The sequence below is a fragment of the Pipistrellus kuhlii genome, unplaced genomic scaffold (genome assembly GCF_014108245.1).
Source record: "Pipistrellus kuhlii isolate mPipKuh1 unplaced genomic scaffold, mPipKuh1.p scaffold_m20_p_4, whole genome shotgun sequence".
NCBI lineage: Eukaryota > Metazoa > Chordata > Mammalia > Chiroptera > Vespertilionidae > Pipistrellus > Pipistrellus kuhlii.
In genome coordinates, this window is record NW_023425540.1 from 25,521,992 (window position 1) to 25,543,727 (window position 21,736).

General features: G+C 49.7%; 1 protein-coding gene across 2 annotated transcripts in view; it reads left to right on the forward strand.

Moving 5' to 3' along the window:
* Positions 1–15,365, forward strand: part of LPCAT1 (lysophosphatidylcholine acyltransferase 1) — a 36,249-nt gene extending 20,884 nt beyond the window's left edge. The window contains exons 5-14 of one of the 2 annotated variants that reach the window (XM_036409577.2): positions 508–568; positions 1,109–1,167; positions 3,320–3,354; positions 4,411–4,465; positions 6,266–6,348; positions 8,467–8,592; positions 9,205–9,358; positions 11,041–11,139; positions 11,409–11,550; positions 12,978–15,365. In XM_036409577.2, coding sequence (XP_036265470.1) covers positions 508–568; positions 1,109–1,167; positions 3,320–3,354; positions 4,411–4,465; positions 6,266–6,348; positions 8,467–8,592; positions 9,205–9,358; positions 11,041–11,139; positions 11,409–11,550; positions 12,978–13,162 — 999 coding nt within the window. In that variant the 3' untranslated portion in view covers positions 13,163–15,365. The remainder of the gene's footprint in view (positions 1–507; positions 569–1,108; positions 1,168–3,319; positions 3,355–4,410; positions 4,466–6,265; positions 6,349–8,466; positions 8,593–9,204; positions 9,359–11,040; positions 11,140–11,408; positions 11,551–12,977) is intronic. The other variant, XM_036409578.2, reaches the window with a different exon arrangement.
* The last annotated feature ends 6,371 nt before the right edge of the window (positions 15,366–21,736 follow it).

Consider the following 21,736-nt stretch of genomic DNA (forward strand, 5'->3'; position numbering starts at 1 on the left):
ATTGAAAACACCCACACAGGTTGTATTTCTCAGCCGTGGAGAAGGTGTTGTCTCCTGTGGATTCTGTTGGGGTTTCCACTTGCTGGCCAACACCCTCTTCCCCAGGGCCATTCCGAGTCCTTCAGCCACACGCTCTCATCTGCGTGCCCCTGTCCTCTTCTGCCTCGGACGCCTGCTCCCGTTGACAGCCTGCTCTTTGCAGGTGTGTCTGGTCCTCTGGGCAGTCAGGAGGCAGGGACCACAATTAGCATATGCAACTCCCTAGTCTAAGAAGGCACATGCTGTTGTCTACTTGTGTTGCTTCCAGATTTTAATAAATCCCATAGTTAGAGAAGAAATCAGCATAATCTTCCATAATGTGTTTCACCTTGTTCAACTGAAAATGACTAAAGTATCTAAATTATGTCAGCAGTAGGGAAATAGATTGTCAAAATTGGCACCTGTGAATTCTGAATTATGTCCCTTTATTGCTAAACTCTTTTTTTCTTTTCTTTTTTTTATTTCAAGATAATGATTTTTCCAGAGGGAACTTGTACCAATAGGACCTGCCTAATTACCTTCAAACCTGGTATGTAGCTTTTTTTTAATGTTTTTTATTGAGTCCAGAGAGAGGAAGGGAGTAGTAGGGAGGGATAGAAGCATCAGTGATGAGAATCATTGATCAGCTGCCTCCTGCACACCCTTCACTGAGGATCGAGCCCACAACCTGGGCATGTGCCCTGAACAGGAATCAAACTGTGACCTCCTGGTTCATGGGTCGGCACTCAATCACCGAGCCACACAGCCAGGCTATAGTTTTGTTAATTATTTTTTTCTCCTTGAAAAAGTGGAGGAGACCCTCACTTCCACCAGTGCTTCCAATTGTCCTTTCAAAGTGCAGCTCAGCCTGGAGACACTCGTGTCTGCTCCCTGCCAGCAGGGCTGTGACCCTGGAATTCTCTGTATTTTCCACCAGCACAGATGGGGAGGGCTTTCCAGGAAAGGGATTGCTGCTGACCAGGAAAGCCTTGCAGGAATCCTGTTTTATTTTGAGGCCAGCATGGGCCACGCAGGCACAGGACCTGCCGCCCTGGCAATAAAACAGTTCCTGTGTCCCTTTTCTCTGCAGGTGCCTTCATCCCTGGAGTTCCCGTCCAGCCAGTGATCCTGCGGTACCCAAACAAGCTGGTGAGTGTGTTCTCCTGCGGATCTGTGTTCAGGCGGAGGGCCTGGGAGTGAGAAATGCTAGGTGTTTGAAAACCCTGGTTTTCCAGTCAACCCTGCTATTCTAAATATTCCCAGATATTCACGCACAAAATCCTACTTTCATAGATCAGGGAGTGGACCTCCTCTCATGTGATCGACCCTGACATTTTCAGGTGAACATCCCCCCTCTCTGCCCAGTGTCCTCAGCAGTTGTCACTGCCTAGTTCACACTCTTGGACACATGTGTCAAACACAAGGCCCGCGGGCCAAATCCGTCCCGCCAGGCCTTGCAATGTGGCCGGCACCGCGCTGTCATCACTGCACTCCGCTGCGTTTCCATCACAATGACAGTTTATGACTGTTCAGTAAACCATTCGGCCCGCAATTTAGGCTGGATTTTAGATTTTGGCCCCTTCTCTGATTGAGTTCGACACCCCTGCTCTAGGAAATTTTTAAATTAAGAATATTGAAGTTCTGAAGGGCTGGAGGCAGTAGGAGAGAAAGGAGTAAGGTGACTTTGTGGTTCATGTGCCTTTATCTTGCCTCTGTTGTGCACAGAGGTTTTGTTTGTTCTAAGAGAACAAAATAAAAGAAGGGGTGTTTGGGTCTCAGAGCTCCCAGACAATTTTGATGGATCCCCGGCTCAGAGGCAGAGCTGGGACAAGGCCTCAGAGCAGGTTCTGGCCAGGGCCCTGCTGGCTGCGTCTCACTTCCGTAACCCCGTCTGAGGGTGTCTTCTCACCTTGATGGGCTGAGGGCCCTTGCAGCCAGGAGCCCACACACACACACACACACACACACACACACACACACACACACGTGTCCCCGCCCTGCCTGGGCCCTGGACACACGGGAGTGGTTCTCCCCGGAGGTACCTGAGGCAGATCTGCTCGTAACACGGAGCTTTCTCTCCGTTGCAGTGTCTTTATGATGGCAAAGGAAGAAACCCACCGGCCAGGACACGGTGGGCTCTGGAGTCCCTGGTATAGACGGTGCAGAATTACATATGACATCTGAGCCAGGCCTATAGGGTCTGAGATTTGCACACGGGGCCTACAGGTGTGGACAGGCTCAGTGGAGGCTCTCTGAGTGGTCTCCTAGGAAAGTATTCCAGTTAATTTAACAAATGTGACACTAATGTCAGTCAGAACTGGTCTCCACGCAGACTGACAGATAAAATTGTTCTCGCAGCACAGCTGAAACTAAAGAGGTGTGTTTGTTCGTCAGTCTCTGCAAATAAGAGAATCTGTCATTGGTGTGTAGAATTCTAGATTTTCCCGTTTTTTAAGTTTCTCCCATGAACATATTATAAGCAAGGTTTTTTTATAGGTTCCAGAGCATGCAGCTTGGGTGTCAGAAGCACCTGCTTTGCCTGTTTGTGGCCCATGTCCTGTGTTCAGCTGCATAGTCACAGCATAGCCCACTGCTAGCAGGTTTGAGCACAGACCTGCATAGAGGGGGCCAGGAACCCCCTGCCATGGGTTTTTGGAGGCTGTGAGAGGAGTGCATGGGTGTCAGGACTGCAGAAGGAAAAAGATTTCATAGGGGACCTTTGTCAGGGTAGAAACAGGCACCTGTCCTCCAATGTACTACCTAGGTGGCTGCTGTGCCTGCTGAGGCTGAGAATGGAGGTGTCAGAAATGCCCTGTGGGGCCCTGGCCTGCCACAGGAGTGCAGAAGTCATGGTTCTGCAGTGGCTTGTTCTACTCCTTCCCAATCCTGGGGCCACCTTGCTGGAGTTGGGGGTGCAGGCGGGTGTGGTGTTGAAATTTGGCTGGGTGTCTCAGGCCCTCAGGAGCAAGTCTGAGGGAGCAGATGGACAAAGAGGCTCCTTGTTGTAAATTGAGGTTGCCAGGATATTTTGGGGTGGGGGGGGGGGGGCAGGAAAAGGAGCTGGGAGGGGTCTTAGGTGGTGAGCACCCACCTTCTTCTCTGCCCCAGAGTGGATTTGAGAGGATGAGGAGCTCAGCATCTGGGGTCAGAGGAAGGTTAGAATGAAGGCAGGGAGAAGGAGGAGGAGGGCAGCAGAGGAAGTTAAGATAAGGGGAGGGAGGGAGGGGCTAATGTGGCCTTCCCAGGAATTTCTGATGCCTGACTCCCAGTCATGTTTCATCCATTCATTTCTTGCCCCCAGGACACCATCACGTGGACGTGGCAAGGCCCCGGAGCGTAAGTCAGACATTGTGCTGTCTCATTTGTTCTGTCCTCCTAGGAAAGTGCTCCAGTTAATTTAACAAATGTGAAACCTGAACACATGACCCACTACTATTTGACAGCAGTTAGGTTCCGTCTGTTGTGGAAACTGAATGTAAAAATCTGGTCTGTCCTCACACCCGGGTTCCAGGACTTAAGTTCATTGTCTTCAGCCCCATTGGGAAGACAATTGTGAGAACCTTTCTCTTCCCGCCCTGCTTCTATCAGCTCAGTCATCCTGTCCCTGGAAAAGACAGCAGACTTCCAGGGGCTGCCTTCCTCTTGTTCAGCTATTGGGGGGGGGAGGGGGACACGACACCTGTGGAACAGGGATCCAGGCACATTGGGCCTCCAGGGTGCTGCGGTTTTGGAAATGGAAGTGTGGGTGCTGAGGCCAAGCAAGAGCCCTCCCACGGCCCCCAGGCCTTGTGAAGGTATTTAGAACAGAATACTTGGGAGGTGCCATGAGGAGCAGCATGTCCGAGTGGTGGTCCTTCGTTTTTGAGGCTGGAGTGGGGGGGTAGATGGTGAGAAGCTGGGAGAAGGGCTGGAAGGGGCTCCTGGTGGCCTGGGCTTGAGGCTGTCTATGAGGCAGAAGTGGGATGTGTAAGAGTGTTACGAGGGGGGACTGTCTATCAAGGGGGTAGTGAGCGAAGGCCCAGGAATGGTATTCTGGATGGCTCCCCATTTCCAGCTTCTGCAAATAAAAATTTTTAAATGCTGGCTCCGAAGTCAGGAACTCTAGGAGCCAGGCATGGGAGTGGCATAAGCGAGGGCCTGTCCAGTTTGCGTTACCATGGGTGAGGACTGGTGGGCAAGGCTTCAGATATGGACGAATTTAATAAGAACAGTAAAGACTGCTATTTCTCTCACTGATGTATTTTAAGGTTTAGATTTAGGCTGAAGAAGGCTCAGCATCTGTCTCCTGAAGGAGAATTAACTGCCTAGTACTGCCCTCTGCAGGGCAAGGGGTTTGAAGATTTTGCTAAACAGAATCTTCTAACCAGTGCTATAAATCTATTTGTTTTTAAGGTTAGAAATCCTGTGGCTCACCCTGTGTCAGTTTCACAATCAAATTGAAATTGAGGTTTGTATAAATATAGTGCTTACACAATGTTACATTGGGGTTATAAATACATTGTATCAAGGCATTTTATAGATACAATGTTATGCTGTCTTTATAGATAAAATGTTACAGAGGTGTCTATGTAGATATAGTGTTAGTGGTATCTTGGGTTTATGTAGATACAATGTTACATTGATATCTCTATAGACACAACGTTATGTCATTTGTCTCTTAGAACCCTTGCCATTTTTCATGGTGCTTCCCAGTAGTTTTACAATAATCACTTTGTGTTTCTTGGATAATTTTTTATCTATTCAGATACAATTTTTTCAAATATATTATTATTGATTTTACACAGAGAAGAATTGAGAGGGATAGAGAGTTAGAAACGTCAACGAGAGAGAAACATCGACCAGCTGCCTCCTGCACACCCCCCACCGTGCCCTTGACCGGAATCGAACCCAGGTCCCTTCAGTCCGCAGGCCAACGCTCTATTCACTGAGCCAAACTGGTTTTGGCGAGATACAATTTTTTTAAAACAACAAGGAAGCTAACCCCATCATACACATGCAATAAATAAATTTTTTAGGTTTTTGTTTTTTTTTTGATAGTAATACTGCTGAATTCATACTGCTAAATTTGTCATACTGTCTTCCTTTCTTTGATACTTGGTCAGATCAAGTAGCCTTCCTTTAAGTTTGCATCCCACTGGATGTATCAGACAACACCCATTCTCTCATCTAAATTAAATATAGCTATATTTGTTCAACTTGTAAATTTGATCTGAGTGGATGAGCAATAGTTTATTTTCTTAAAAGGGGAATTACCAGGCTATTCCAGCACCTGAAAATTAAAGATGAGTCATATGCAACTTAAGTATTTCATGAAACAATTTACTACCTTCCAATCAATTTTACAGAGTAATACTGACTACAAATGAACCGGCTTCCTGCCAGGTTTTTTTTTTTTTTTATTAATTCAGTAGAATGTAGTAAGCCACTTAATACTCAGGGTTGAGCCAAGGGTAGCACGCTCACAGCTTAGAACATTTTATGTGGCTCGCCTGCTGGTGGCTCAGAGCACAGTGGAGCCAGGCTCTGAGAAAGACAAGTTGGGCCTGCTCTGGGCCTGCTGGTAGAAACAGCTCTATTTCAGATCTGGCTTCTTATTGTAAGCATTGAAAAGAGGCTTCGTGGCTTGTGAAATCCCTCTAAACATAATTCCTGGTGCTATTCCTCTGAGACGCTGGTGCTAATGTGAGGAACTGTTGCAATTTGTGTGGTTCTTTTCAATGTAGCGATAGGCAAAGGGTTTGGTTATGAGAATTTATAGTATTTGGGGATATTCCTGTAGTTTTAAATATTAGTGTTAAAGAAAAGGGCTCAGTGGTGATTGTTTGCCTTGTCTGCATGGTAGGACTTATTTAAAACATTGTGTAGATGTCCAAAAGCTAGTAATTGTCTTTTACGTAGAGATAATTTGTTGTGTTATCCCCAACGCAAAACTGAGTCCTTTAGAAATGAAAACACACGTCATTCTTTTATGTCTAAAGACTAAGCCCCTGTGTGAAATTACACATACAGCTGCAGCGTCGTGAGGAATGGCAAGTAGTGAGTTTTCATACACACCTGTGCATACATGTGCTCGTGGGTATGTGCATATGTACATGTACACGTGTGACCACTTCAAACATGATACTAGTGAGAAGTGCTTTGACAGATCTTAATTTTTACAGACTCACAATTGTCACTCACAGCGGCATTGGTAAGGGGGGTGTCTTGTGATGCTGTAGAAGTAATGCAGCCATCTCTGTGTGCTCAGTTCCTTCCAGTGTACAACCCTTCAGAGGAGGAAAAGAAGGACCCCACCCTGTATGCCAGCAATGTGCGACGCATCATGGCCGAGTGAGTGTGCCCTGTCTCCTCCTGGCCTCCTGACTTCCTTTCCCTAAGTATTACCCAGCACTCTGGTTTACCTGCTCTTTTCCCCCTCAGTGCTGCTACAAACAAGGAAGCCAATAGCATTAGGAAGATGGGTTCTTGCAAAAGCTAGTGAACAGTATGGATTTTGCCTATTGGACATACACTTTATGTCTCCTGTTTTTGTCAGATAGCATTTGGAAGATCCTTAAACATCAGTTAGTTTCACTCATGTCAGGTGTGCCCATAGCCACCAGTCAGCCTAGTGCCACATGTGTGGGCGCCCCAGTGTGGCCAGCAGCAGAGCTGTCAGTGAGAGCAATGGCCTGTGCAGACTTCAGCGTCTATCTGGGCTGGATTGATCTCGAAGTTTCTCTCTCCATCTACCCACGCAGTGTTTATTAATGTTCTTGCTCCATCTCACCAAGTTCAGTGTGGTAATTGTGCACCTAATCTTGTGCAGTAGCTCGTCCCACTTGCACGGCACCCGTGCCACAGTCAGGAACATGCTCACCTCCTATTGCTGGCCATTCCCAGCTTGTTCCAGGTAGTGGTAGTGTCAGCTCTTACACCTGTCCCTCTAACCACCTTCATCCCTCCCATCACGTCTTCTCCCCTCTCCTCCTCTCTCCTGTTCCAGGGCAGCAGGGGCTGCCTCTGACTCTGGCCACCTCGGTGCCTGCAGGGGGCTCAGCGGCTCTGACAGTGAGTGCCACTCGTTGGGGGTCCACGCGGCTGCAGAGGGGGTTTTAACAGTTGCTATTGCTGACCTGTGTGGCTTAGACTTCTAAGATAAAGCATTTCATTATGCACATTGCACCCCACGTTAATGCATTCTATAAGACTCCATTGGGCAAAATCCTGCATCTCACTTCAGCAAACATGAATTAACACTCAGCAAGCTGTTCTTTGTCCACAGGCTCCTCAGGAAATTGGGTGCTAGGGATAGAGTGCAGTGAAATGCTCCTCCTCTTGCCTTGGGCAACTGCCCTCCCCTCCTACCCAAACTCCCTCTTCTTCTCCCTCTCTGATTCACACCGCCACCAGGATGTGCTTGATCCTCAACTTTTGGGAAGTCAGGATGCTCAGTGACACCCTTGTTTAACCTCTTGATAAAAAAAATAATGTCCATCCATGGAATTGCAGGCTCAATAGGTTGGGTAATAAGTATTCTTCATACACACTGAAATGAATTAACTGTTAACATTTTTAAAGATATATATCCTAAAGAAACTGTCCATATTAATTCAAAGGAAGAGGACAGATAACCCAAGGGTCACCCCCTCGCCTCAGCGGCTGCAGGAGAATTTCAGTGGGATGTCGCCTCCCTCATCTCTAGTCTCACATTCAAATGTTCCTGGGAGGGGCCAGGATCCCCAGGGTATCAGCCCCTCAGCCGCCTTATTCCCCTTCCTGAGGAAAAATTCTGGCTTCTGTCTCCAAAGGATTATACCTGAGTTTGTCAAGAAGAATGTCAGAGTCACTGTTTCCTTCTCATGTGATTGCACAGTGCATTCTTTTGGCAACAGGAACTTTTATCAAATGATTGAAGCCCATTCAGTTATGAAGGTGGGGAGCTGTTTAGTTTTCTATACTAAGAAGGCTTATTTCTCATGAACCCTGATGCAGCTCTGAATGGCCAAGTTCTGACTCCCCCCAGCTTCAGGGAGGTGCCAGCTCTGATAAAAGCGATCCCAGTCACTTGTGAAGAATTGAGCTTCTCCATACAACATCCTGTGGGGTAGTGGTGTTATCTTTCAGGCCCAAATGCATGGTTGTTTCCTAATGGGGTGCAAACTTGGGCAGCCCCAAGTTTTAAGTAATTGAAATTTAGGGTCAGCTATTGGCATTTATGTTTAGTTCTAAACATGAATTTCCCACATTGCCCTTCCGTGCATCTTGGCATTCAGAGTCCTCCCTCACGTACTAATCGTGTGAGGAGGGTACCCCAGGGGCTCAGAGCAGGGTGCAGGACGCGCATGCAGCACTACCTCTGCCAGGGTGTCTGCCATTGGAGCAGACTTCAAGAGACCACAGGGGCTCCTGTGACTTGGGGCGGCCGCCATGCAGCGTGCTCACGGCAGGGCCTCCTCTCTACTGCAGGGCTCTGGGCGTCTCCGTGACCGATTATACCTTTGAGGACTGCCAGCTGGCCCTAGCGGAAGGACAGCTTCGGCTCCCTGCAGACACCTGCCTTTTGGAATTCGCCAGGCTTGTGCGGGGCCTGGGGTGAGTGCCTGGGTTTTTTTATTCTTGATCAGTTCATCAGAAAAGGAACTCCCTCAAATGCTGTGACAAGCGTTGGGGCTGTGACTTGTGACAGGGCAGGTGCGTTATGTTCAGCAGCAGTGAAGAATAGCTTTGCACTGGATCAAAAACTCTGGGCAAAACCTCGCAGGAGCCTCCACCTGCAGGTGTTGGGGACCGAGCTGGAGGTCACAGCAGCGCCTGGGGCTGCCTGATGTCACTAGAGACAGGGCATCAAGGAGAGCTCCAGTGCTTGTTCTGGAGGTCCAGTTATGCCAACTTCATATGCCAACTTCAGCTCACACTGAAGTGCCAAAAAGCCCCTCGTGGCTGGTGCCACTCTCTCTGAGCTGCCCCCAGAGGACGTCCTACCCACAGGCCACCCGCCGAGGGGTGAACATGCTTATGCAGATGCTTAAGCAGAAAGCATTGTGGGCCTTCAGGATATTAGAAGTGTGTTCTTGAAAATTAGCAGCTTGGTCTATAAATCATGTTGATAATTTGTTGGGTCTTAAAACAGTAAGCCTTCTATTTTTGGCATTCTGTGATTTTATTGGAAAACAAAAACAAAACTTTTCCTCTCTTTTTATTTAGTCTAAAACCAGAAAAACTTGAAAAAGATCTGGATAGATATGCGGAAAGTGCTGGGGTGAAGAAGGGGGCAAAGATCAACGTTTCAGAGTTTGCGGCTTACCTGGAAGTGCCCGTCTCCGACCCGCTGGCTGACATGTTCTCCCTGTTTGACGAGGTAGCACATCACCCAGTGGGGGTAGGGGTGGGGGTGAGGGTTGGAAACCTTCGACCTCAAAGTATACATTGTTTTCCTTGTAATGTAAACATTCTGTAGACAGTTTTGGAAGTAGATAAGGGAAAACCATTCCTCAGTGGCCCATCCTACCAACCTACCCTGTCCTTGGGAGTATTTTCTTTTCATGGTTTTAAATGCACAAAGAACCTGACATTTCAGTTAACATGTGCTGATAAACATGGCTGTAGTTTGGGATTCCTTAGGTCAGATCTCTAAAAGGCCAAGTGATATCACACAGCAATGCTGGCCTACCTGCTGCCATGTATCTTCTCAGAGGCCTCCACTGACCAGCCCAGCCAGGCCTTCAGAATTTTAGAACATGGCCTATTTCTGGATGCTCGGCTTAGTGGTTCCCCATTGTCTCTGTCTAAAGCTTGGGGGTCTCCCCCTGAGGAGCAGCCCTTCCCCTCTCCACCTCGAATGTCATAATCGGTCATATGTGCTGGCTGCACAGAGTCAACACATCACTGCAGCTCTGGGAATGGGGGAAGGGAGAGTGGGGGAGACGGAGAACCAGGAGGGCAGGCTGCCATGTAGCCAGAAACCAGCCATGCCTGGTCACTCTGGACATTTGTATCGCAGTTAGACCCCTGTGCAGTACATCCTATAGGAATAGTCAGCGTGGTACAGTGTGTGTGAAGGGGCTCCTTCAGCCATGAGTGTTCCCTGTGAAAAACATAGTATGTTCTGTGTGAATAATGTAGCATGTTCCATATGGACAACATTGGGTGTTCTGTGTGAACACTTCGAATTTCATGTGTGTACAACACAGCATATTCCATGTGACAATGTATATCATGTTCTGTGTGGTCACAAGGTGCAGCGTGGTGAAACCTGAAGAAGCTGGTGAGTGTCGTGGGCTCTAGAGACCCCATGAGTGTGCAGGTTTGTGGCACCACAGTGTGCAGTTGATCCGGCCCATCTGGGCGACCCCTGCCGTAAAACAGCTTGGGGTGGATTTGTGGCTACATCTCACTCGGGCGCTATGACAACAGGGTCAGGTTTGAAATACAAGAGTGAGTGTGGTTTCAGCCAGTGACATCCTGGTGACATCTGATGCGCTATCATCACTGAGCACCAGACCTCTTGTCACCATGTGTGGGTTATTCGTTTTTGTTTTTCACAATTTCTAGGGCACAGTGGTCTTTCAAGGTAGGAATATTCTCCATTTTACAGAGAGCCTCAGACCCGAGATTACATACTTTCCCAGAGTCAGGGGCATAGGCGTGGGACCCAGTGTGCTCGGCCGGTGTGGTGTCCACATCTGCTTGGGCTCCCCTTTGATTTGCACGCTCACTGTGGTCACCAGCAGGCTAGGTTTCAGAGCCCAGAAGTGAGCCTGGTTATGGGCAGGTCTGTTTTCTAGAAGGCAGGCAACAGTCATCATGCTGCACATACCTTCCTGAGCAGCTTCATGTGACAGTCACACTGAAGATCCATTCTAACAGCCTAAAGAGTGGAGAAGCCAGTGGTTAGGAGCGCTCTTCAGATGCTCTCTTCATGTAGACACCTGATCTCAAGTTGGTGTGAAAATAACCTTGTGTTGACACCCAGCAGCCAGTGTTGAACCTCAGCTCCGGGAGGTCACCAGGCTGCTCCTGACAGAGTGTCTCTTTTCGCAGAGCGGGAGCGGCGAGATGGACCCTCGAGAGTACGTGGTCGCTTTGTCTGTCGTCTGCCGGCCTGCCCAGACCCTGGACACCATACAGCTGGCCTTCAAGGCAAGTGCAGGGTTCACGTGAGTTTAATATATGGGACAGTGAGATGTGGGTTACAGGTGGAACACACCTGTAGGTGGGAGGGCGGGTCACACTCAGGGGCTCAGCACTCCCTAGGGTGGCATGCTGGTTCTGGCCATGCTGTCTGGTGGATCAGGGCCTGCTGGAGCCGCAAGGGGCGGAGGAACAGGCCATTCTGGGCAGGCAGTTGGGTTGGTGGGGCCTGAGAATGGAGGAGGGGACCTCGGGGTGACACCAGTCTTGCTTTGCAGATGTACGGGTCTCAGGAGGATGGTAGCATAGACGAGGATGCCCTGTCCAGCATCCTCAAGACGGCATTAGGGGTGGCAGAACTCACTGTGACCGACCTCTTTCGGGCAATCGACCAGGAGGAGAAGGGGAGGATCACATTTGGTGAGAAGCCTGGGAGCAGGGAGGGTGGCCCAGTGGTGACAGAAGTGAGGACACACATGGGACCCCCACCCACTTGTGCTTGCTAGGTCACTCTATCTTCTGTAACACAGAGCTTCTCAGGAGGAAGGTTCTTTCTAAAACCTGGCCAGAAGGGTGGGAGCTTTCAAATCTGATTTCTGCAGGCGATTAATAGAGCTAAATTCCAAGCCCAGTAGTCCTGGGACCAGGATGAACGCCGTCCTGGGGCTGTGGGCACATGTGCCAGGCCAGGGCAGGGCAGGGCCTCTGCCGTCAGGGTTCAGTGCAGGAGCGAGTTACCTGCCCTGAGGACTCTGCTGGACAACTCCTCTCTGGAAGGTTTGGCTTCATTACCTGTGGCTGCACAGAGCAGGGTGGCCTGATCCTCAGGAGCCAGGACCTGAAACCCACCTTTGAGCTTGGGGGCTGGGCAGTAGGATCTTGGAAGGCATTCTGCTCCGCGCACTGGTCAGCGTGCACATTTCACATTGAGGAAGCGTTCTTGCTGAAAAACTAGCAGACATTTGCTCAAGAAAGGTCATTGTGCACGTCTTGTTTGGACATGTTTTAAAATTGCATCCAAATGTCAGACACAAATGTGGGTTGGGAGGTAGGGGTGTGTGTGTGTGTGTGTGTGTGTGTGTGTGTGTGTCTGTCTGTGTGTGTGTGTGTGTGTGTGTCTGCATTAAAGTAGGCCCTGCTTCCCAGTGGATTGGGGATTGTTGATGACGTTGGTAATGAGCCTGACCAACTGTAGACTTTTCCAGTAAAAGTCATTCCAGGTTTCCTACAAGGAGACATGGATGACCCTGGAGCCTGTAGGCTCCTATACCCAAGGCCTCTGAGCATCACCTGCTCTCAGGATGCCTGAGGGTGCTCTCCACCCAACACCAGCTCTAGCCACTGGGAGATGCACAGGCAGGGAGGCATTCAGGCCCTGTGGCCAGCTTGTAGAGTGACACTCCATGCACGCATGCATGGTCTCCCCGGTGCTCAGACATCCATCAGTAGTGCTTGGCTCATGGTGTATCAGTCACCACACGGACGCTTGTCCTGTCCCTGAACCAGGTCTTGAGATGTGCAGCGCCTCCCTCACTTGCACTGAGTCCCCAGAGTGCCCAGAATTGTGTCATTTCTTTAAATTCCCCCCAAGCAGAAGTAACTGAGAGGGTGCAATGGCTGCCCCTTTGCTTTGCTGTGATTTTGTGCACAGCAGAGAAAAACTGAATGTAGGTCTTGTCCTCACCTCCAAGAACATGAACATAGACCCCACCCCTGCCAGAGGGGGGTAGGGGTTGGGGGGGAGATAGGGGGAGGAGAAGGGAGGATCATGTAGGCCCAGGGAAGAGCTTCAGACTCTAGATGTCTGCTCCCGAAGCCCCAGTAACCATGTGCCCTCGTCTCTCCAGCCGACTTCAGCAGGTTTGCAGAAACGTACCCCGACTTTGCAGAGGAGTATCTGTACCCTGACCAGCCGCCTTTCAAGAGCTGTGCACAGACGCTTCCCGCTCTCACCCCCAATGGCTTCTGTGCTGACTTCAGCCCCGAGAACTCGGATGCTGGAAGGAAGCCTGTGCGGAAGAAACTGGACTAGGACTGAGGGTGCTGGAGAGACAAGACTGCTCCCTGGCAGTCACCACCCGCCTCCACATGGCCGCTAGCCCTCTGCTGTGACCACCTCCGGGCTCCACTCTCCACGTCGGCTGCTCGGTCACTGTCCCCAGGCCCAAGTGCCAAAGGCTGGGGTGTTTCCACTTTGTTTCTCTGTGGGGCACCGGCCTGAGGGGTGCCTGTGGGGCATCTGGAAGGAAACTTTATGCTCACGACACCAGGACTCTTCACAGTGAGACTGCGTGGGGCATGTCCTGCCCACCTTGGCAGGGCTCAGGGGTCTCCCTGTGGGCAGGTCCTCGGGGTAGGTGAACACCAGGTGTGGCTTTTTTTCAAGTGTCCTGGGTTCAGATTTTCATCTCACTCTTCACGCGGCCCCCGTTGGTCAGTTCGAGGCACACGCACAGGCGGGCAGCCTCTATGCACACTCAAAAAGCAGGGCATGTGGCATGTGTTCGATTCCAGACACACCCTTTGCTGACTCTGGAGTCACAGCATGGCCGGCCTGCCAGCAGTTTTTAAACATTTCTATATTTGTGGGAGTTCATGAGTATTTTATAAACCTCATTTAGATACTACAGGAAACATTCAGCATTTTTTTTAAAAGAAGAAAGTTGTTTTTCTACTTCATTTTCCTTTGAGGGTCAGAGGATATTTATTTATAGGTTCTTTTTTGATAGACTCTGAGGCTGTCTGTGGTTTTGACTTCACTCTCTGGCCTCTCCACCAGGTCAGTTTTCCTCCTGTTTGGGTACTCCACCAGGAGTACCAGCCCAGACCTGCTATCTCCCATCCTTCATCCTTTTGAGTCCCCCCCTTTTTTTATAAACATTACCAGTTTGGTATTTCTGTTTTAATATGACATCATCTACTTCACTGTAGTGTCGGCTCCAACAGAGGCATTGAACATGGGTGGCATGAGGGAGACAGGAGGGAAGGACTGGTCCCGGCTCCTTTATCATGTTTGGCCATGCACCTCCAGCAGCCCTGGGACAGTGCGTCCTGCTCGGAGGGTGGCCATCCCTCCCCTGCTCGGGTTCTGTGGTGAGTGGACGAAGCAGCTGCCCCTGCAGACAGATGAGCTGTACAGACAGATGGACGGACGGACGGAAACTGGAGAGCAGTAGAGCCCGTGATCACCTCAGGCTGATGCCCCGTCTGTCAGGGAGACAGGCCACATAAGTCTGTCAGGGACCAGCTCCAGTCCCACCTGGGTCAGAGGAAAACAGTCTCCTGGCAGCAGAAGGGGGGACACTGGTGGTGGTGGTGTCTTTGTTCTTCCTGAAATCCCCTTCGTTCATTTGGTTAGGACAGAATTGGAACCTGTCCTTAAAGCACAATCATAACCACAGACTCCGGTTGTTGTCCTGAAGCCTCTGGGTTCCTTTGGGGGGAATTTTTTTTTTTTTTTAATTTCTAAAATTAATTGAATTTTGTATTTGGGGCATCTCTACTGAAAGTGACCACCAGGGCCAGAAGCACAGGGAAGATGTTTACTGATTTCCCGAGGCATCCATGACATGCATTTCTACCGGTAGACGCCAGGAAAACCCTTAACTCCGGTTCAGCTGTCCCCTCCCCCTGTTCCAGCTGCTCACTGCCAGCCAGAATGCACACAGGGGCGAGTGCTGAGGGCCATCGGGGCACTCGGCCTGCTGGACACCACAGAAACTCAGATGCAGCCTCGGTGGCTAACGGTGAATGATTTTATAACCACAAAATGCATATTCATTTTTTCAAAGAGAAAAAACCACCAATAACCAATGAAGGAGGTGAATAAACTAAGATGTTCTGAGGGAAGGGGCCTGAATTTGGCCTCCATCCTCCATGTCTGAGCATGAAGGGTTTTTTTGAATGAAATGCCATGGTGCGTTTTCAGGAAAAAAATCTCTGATAATCAGACTCTGAACGGATGTTTGCACCTCCTGATCCCTTTTCTCTCTCTCAGTGAATGGCATTCTGAACTGTGAATGTACATAGTGTTGGGATAAACCCCATTAGTATGAGACGAGGACACATGGGCAAGTGCAGCCCTGGCCCCTCCGCCTACAGGGCCCTGCCAGGACGTGTGGGTCCTGCTGGGATGGGGGGAGGGGTTCTGCTAGACGTGGGGCCCTGCTGGAAGGGGTGCCATGTGAAGAACTTTGGGTTTGTAATGGAATGAATAAAATGTAGTCCTACTTGAAGCTGCTCTTTGTTATGTGTAGTATTTTTTTATTTTATTAAAACATTTCTTAGGTTGTGACAGGAGAGGCAGTCAAGATGAGATTTCTAGCATGTTTGGGAAGCACGGTAATTGAAATTCTGTAGAAGCAGCTTCTGAATGGCGAAGGGGCACTGTGGAGGGGTTGGGGCAGTGATGGCATTTCCCAGAACTCAGACTTGCATAGCTGTCTCCCTGGTTCTGTAAATGCTCTATGTTGAGCATATATACCTTAAACACACTTTGCAGTCCTTCTATTAAATCAGTAAAGGATTTATAAATAGAAATAAAGCAGATAGAACTGTTGTATTACAATCCCAAACACTGCGTGAGAACATCGAGGGTGTGTGGCCACTGGCTCAGCTCAGGTAACACTCAGAGGTTTCTTCACAGAAGTGAGTGGGGAGCCACCGCTAGGAGTGATGGGAGGAGGACACTCAGGGACCACATTCACACAGCAGCCACTGTTACTTTGTGCTTGTCAGCCTTTTTAACATAACAAGTGACTCTTCTTTGAAATTGGTTAAATTATTTTAAGGAAAGGGATAAAGCAAGGACAGGATCTGGACATTTTACATCCAGAGATGGGCACAGCTTTTCAGTCTAAACAAAAGAGCACCACAGCCGTGGGCTTTGGGTGGCATGAAAGTGGGCAGAGTGGCTGAAGGTGGATGGGAATGCCTACCAGGAGCCTGCCTGTCTTGGGACCCACCTGCACATGGGCTGGTCCAGTACTGACAACAGGGCCCATCTCTGCTATTTAATATTGTCAAAAGCTGGTCAGGTTCTGATTAATTCCCTTCCATGTAATAAAAGCGTAAAAATACAAAATTTTTCTTCCAATCAAAATGAAGAGATTGGATCCACCCTCCTTTCTGGTGGAAAACTGACGGGCTTTTTTCTCAGTAATGAGGAAATCAGCAAAACACTGCCCTGGTCCCACTGAACACAGCTGCAAAGCAAGACCTAAAAGAACGGCCAGGCTGTATATCAGTAACTTACCTGCAGCCTCAAAGTCCCAGGATATTCACAGGAATGCAAAATTATTCAGCACCCTGCAAAGTAGAAGTCGCGATCCCTGGCATCCAATCCCTGGATGCTTCAACAACAAAGGCAGGAAACGATGATCTATAGTCAGTAGAAAAAGACTCAGAAATGACTCAGATGATGGAGTTAGGTGAGGTTCGTTTGTTATACAATGTCACTGTATTACCTTTTTATTAGAAAGCCAGCGAGAGACAAGATTGAATATCTTCAGTAGAGACACACGAGGTCTTTTATGGTATCAATATGAATTCTAGCATGAAAACTACAATGTTTGGAATTCCAGCATGAAAACTACAATGTTTAGAATTCCAACATGAAAACTACAATGTTTGAAATTCCAGCATGAAAACTACAATGCTTGAAATGCCAATTACGCAGGCTAAGAGTAGGGGTGGGTTTGACATCACAAGAGACTGCGAGTGGACTTAAAGGTACAGCAGTACAAACCATTCAGAACAAAATAAAGAAAAGACAAAAGTGTGAATCAAGCATCAGTTAGCTGTGGAACTTTCTCCAAGGAAAGGGGCAAACAGGAAAAAATTTAGAGAAGTACTTTTCCAAACTTGGTGCAAGCTGTGAATCCCCAGATCCAAAGAGCTCAGTGAACTCCAAGCATTGATGGAAACCACACCAGGCAAATCAATAAACAAAGGGTAAAGAGAAAATAAACCACAAGGAGACCAGACCACACTCTTTTACCAGCACCTCTCTCCCAATAACAGAACAAGTATGAAAGCTTTGTAAGGACACAGAAGACTGAAAACAATATGAGCTAAACTGACCTATTTGATGTCATACAATTGTTCACCCAAGAACAGCAGAACACGCGTTCTTTTTGATTGCATGTGATGTGATAAATGTCCTTTCTTGGGAGAGATCATCAGATACAGCAACTTGCCTTCCATGTGGACGGGTATCTCTACTGGCCACAAACCAGTGCACCCACCAAAGCCTCACCAATGGCAAGCCTTGGCCTTTTATCTTTCCTTTTTTTTTTTTTTTTTTTAATATATTTTTATTGATTTTGTACAGAGAGGAAGGGAGAGAGATAGAGAGCTAGAAACATCGATGAGAGAGAGTCATCGATCAGCTGCCTCTTGCACACCCCCTACTGGGGATGTGCCCGCAACCAAGGTACATGCCCTTGACCGGAATCGAACCCGGGATCCTTCAGTCCCCAAGCCGACGCTCTATCCATTGAGCCAAACCGGTCTTGGCTTATCTTTCCTTTTTTCAGTCTTTAGCAAGCACATGTCTTACCAATTATCTTCTTTTATTAATATATGTTATTGATTTTTTACAGAGAAGAAGGGAGAAGGAGAGAAAGAGTTAGAAACATCAATGAGAAACACCAATCCGCTGCCTCCTGCACACCCCCTACTGGGGATGTGCCCGCAACCAAGGTACATAGCCCTTGACCGGAATTGAACCTGGGACCCTTGAGTCTATAGGCCGATGCTCTATCTGCTGAGCCAAACCGGCTAGGGCTTACCAATTATCTTGATGTTTTGTACTTCTTTCCCACCAGCTTGGTGCAGCAGCATGTCCACACAGTGGGCAGATGGAATCCGAGGTGGGTGGCAGGATGACAGAGGTTTCTGGGACGAGAAATGGCAGCAGGGTGGTTGATGCAGTGCTGAGATAAGACCGCAAATGTGTGCTGCTGTCCCTGTCAGTTGAAGGGAAAGCGTCTTCTTGTCTTTCGAAACACCTGGGTGTGGGCAAGGGTGGTGGGAAAGTGGGTGTTGACTGCATCAGCCATGGCATAGATCAGGGTTCATGCTGATTTTCTCCAGTCAGAAAACCAGCAATTGAACCAGGAGCTGAGCCATGCCTCAGGTGGAGTGGGTGGTTCTGAAGAGCTCCCCAGGAGGTTGTTAGGACTGGCAGTCACCAACACACAGGACTTGGAACCTCCGGAGACTAAAGGCTCCCCTCCTCCTTCACCTTCCTAACCCCGTGTGACTGTCGTAGGCAAACTCTAACAGAGGAACACAGGGGAGGGGCTGTAGGAGACAGAACCCCCATCCTCTCCCTCAGGGTGCAGGGATCTGAGAAGTGGTGTTGGTGCTGCCAAGACAAAATATAACTCAGCCCACATGGGTCCCAGAAAAGAGGAAGGAAAGCGTTTGAGCGAGTCCCAGAGGTGCGGGGATGGGAGACACAAGGACACCATCTGGGCAGCAAGACCGGAGGGCGAGCTGTTCACATTGGAGTGGGGAGGCAGAGGCTCAAATAACAACAGTAAAAACAAGCAGAGTGCCGCCTATGCTGCAGTACATCCAGAGGAGATACACACTTCTGTTCAGAGTTTGGAGAGATGAATGGATGATTAGAACATGGAAAATTAACCAATGGAAAAAACAGGCAATTATTAACTCAAAACAAAAAAATGTCCAAGTAAGAGAATGAAATCCTAGGGCACTATAGCTCATTTTGAATAACAGAAACATTACAGTCTGGGACTGCTGTGCATTGAGTGTTTGTGCTCCCCCCAGGGTCCCACCGAGGGAGGATATATTAGGAGGTGGAGCTTAGGGAGGTGACTCCATTTAGAGGTCAAGAGAGTGCCCCTCCCCCATGGGATCAGTGTCCTTATAAGGAGAGATCAGAAGTGTGCTGACTCCCTCTCCTCTCCTACCCCCCATTTTTCTCACCTTGCCCCCACCCTCACCCTCACCCCAGGGTCTTCACTGGAACCCCAGCACGGCAGCACTCTCTTGGACTTCCAGCCTCCAGAGTGAGAGAGATAAACATCTATGGTTCGAGCTGCCCAGCCTGGGGCATTCTGTTACAGCAGCCCAAGCTGACTAAGGAACACCAGCCATTGTACAAATTATAAACAGAAAGGGATTTCATGCAGAGAATTAGGTTAACAATTGTTAGATGGTTTGGAGGGACAAAGGTGGGAGGCGTGTGGGTCTCAGCGTTGAGAAACTTTAGTGAACCCAATCTGGCCGCCTGGGCCACTTCCCCCTCAGATGCAGCAGGTGCGCCCACTAGTGGCAAACCCTGACCTGAGCCCTGCTGGCCAGGGCATTTGGGAAATGCAGCTTCGGGCCTCCAGCTCCCCTCTGGTCAGGGATGCAGTGCTGTAGAACCCAGCCACCGACGGGAAGGCCCTGAGATGCACTGGACGTGGCAGTGAGGGTTGCACTGGACTCCAAGAGCAAGACAGCAGCTGGCCTCTTGCTCACAGAGGAGCACCAGGGATGTGCCTGGTCTGCTGGTGGCTTTCCTTCACAGAGGCCCTCCTGCTGAGGGCCCGTTCCACTCCGCACCACCTCACTTCCTCCCTCATCAGGAGGGGCTGCCAAGCAGCAGAGCATGGTTTGGGGCATGTCATGTTCTGAGCTGCTCCCTCCTGAACAGGCCTGCTAAGTTTCCTCTTTAGAGTGGCATGAATTGTGCGCCCCCTCCCCCCATTCATAGGTTGAAATCCTAGCCCAGGACCTCAGAATGTGGCCTCATTTGGAGATACTTACAGAAGTGACCAAGTTAAAATGAGGGCATCAGCATGGGCCCTGATCCAATAGGACTAGGGACACTTGGAGACACACAGTTGCACCCCTGCCTGGCTTGCATTCCTGCCTGATGTTTTTTGTTCTCTCTTCGTGTTTGTGTGTTTAATACATATCTGAACTCATGAGTTCTACCCTGTGTCCCCTATTTAAAGGACAATGGTTTCCTCGATGGCCGTTTGTTTCCTGGACACTGTAGATGAAGGCCCTAACACTGATTACTCCTGTCCCAGGAAGCCTGTGCTGTTGAGCACGTGTGGGGGAGAAACAGCCTGTGTGAGGGTCACTGATGTGTACAGACAAGGTGACACATCACTATCTCCTGAAACCCCTAGTGCCACGAATTGCACTGTACACCACCCCCCAGTCCATATGTTGAATTTTAACACCCAATGCAATGGTGCTAAGAGGTGGGCCTGTGGGAAGTGATTGGGTCATGAAGATTGAGTCCTCACGATGGAACTTATAAACGAGGCCCCAGAGAGCCCCCTGGCCCCTGGCCCTCTGAGGTTACAGCAAGGAGATGCCTGTGAGCCAGGTGGGGGGGTCCTCTCCAGAGATTGAGTATCCCCCTACCTTGATCTTGGATTTCCAACCCCCAGGACTGTGACAAAGAAATGTCCGTTGTTTATAAGTCACACTCTCTGGGAATCCAATCCAGCTGCCTGGGCCTCCTCCCCCTCAGATGCAGCTGGTGCACCCACTAATGGCAGAGGGCATTAGTGGGTGCACAGAGGGGAAATGCAGCATTTTTGTTACAGCAGCTGGAGAAGACTGATACAAGTTACCAGTTCTAATGGCTTGATTCTAATCAGCCTGGAAGAGCAGTTCCTGGCACTGCAGCTGGATACCAGCCCTGTTTTTGTCACCAGCTTGAGGCTGTGGGTAAGGCAGTGATGCTGGTTTCAGATGAAAACCGAGAGCGAGTGGAGGAAATGGTACTGAGGATGTGACAGGGTGTGGCAAAGGGACACTGCTTCCATGACAATTCTGAGCAGCAACTTGCAGTCCAGACAGAATGTAGACATACACCTACAGTGGGGTCAATCAAAGGACACACGCCAGGGCTGGTAATGCCTGGAACTTGGGTCACCAGCCAGCTGCCATACCAGAAGCCACCACTCACCCTGGAGCCATTCCACACCTGGGGCATCTAAAGCTGGCTTGGCCTGGGGTCTCCATTCCTCTGCATCATGATGTGAAATCTTGCAGAGGGTATCTGGGCTAGGAAGAGTCCGACTCTGTTCGGTTCTGGAACTAGTACTGACCACCCGGCCTTTGGGGGAAATCAGTTTTCAAGGAAAGCAGGAGTCGAGCCCCTTGGTGCTAATGGATGGCTGCAGGCACAAACCAACCAAGACCTCCTGCTGCTCGCCCCATGCTGCCTGCCCAGGTAGTGTGGTCACAGAGAGACCAGGTCTCCACAACTTGGTACCTCATACCTCCAGACTGGGAGACCGGGGCGCTCAGCTGCAGGTCAGGGGGAGGGAGAGGTCGCTGGGGCCGTGCTGGGGTGCAGACGGGGTATCACCCACGAGGCCTCAAAGGGAGAGGTCCCCTGGGCGCTGGATCTCGGAAGGGACCCGCCACAGGAGAGGAGTCTGTGGAGCTGGGTGTTGGGGAGAAGTGTAGCATCAGGTGGGGTTTGGGCCACGGAGAGCTGAAGGGAGGGAGAGCACAGTCTCCCCTCCACCCCCCACCCCACCCCGTTAGCCTGGACCCACAGGTGTCCCCGCTCCCAAGCATCTGAGGCTCCGGGACACGCAGGATCTGGAGCAGTTTTCTG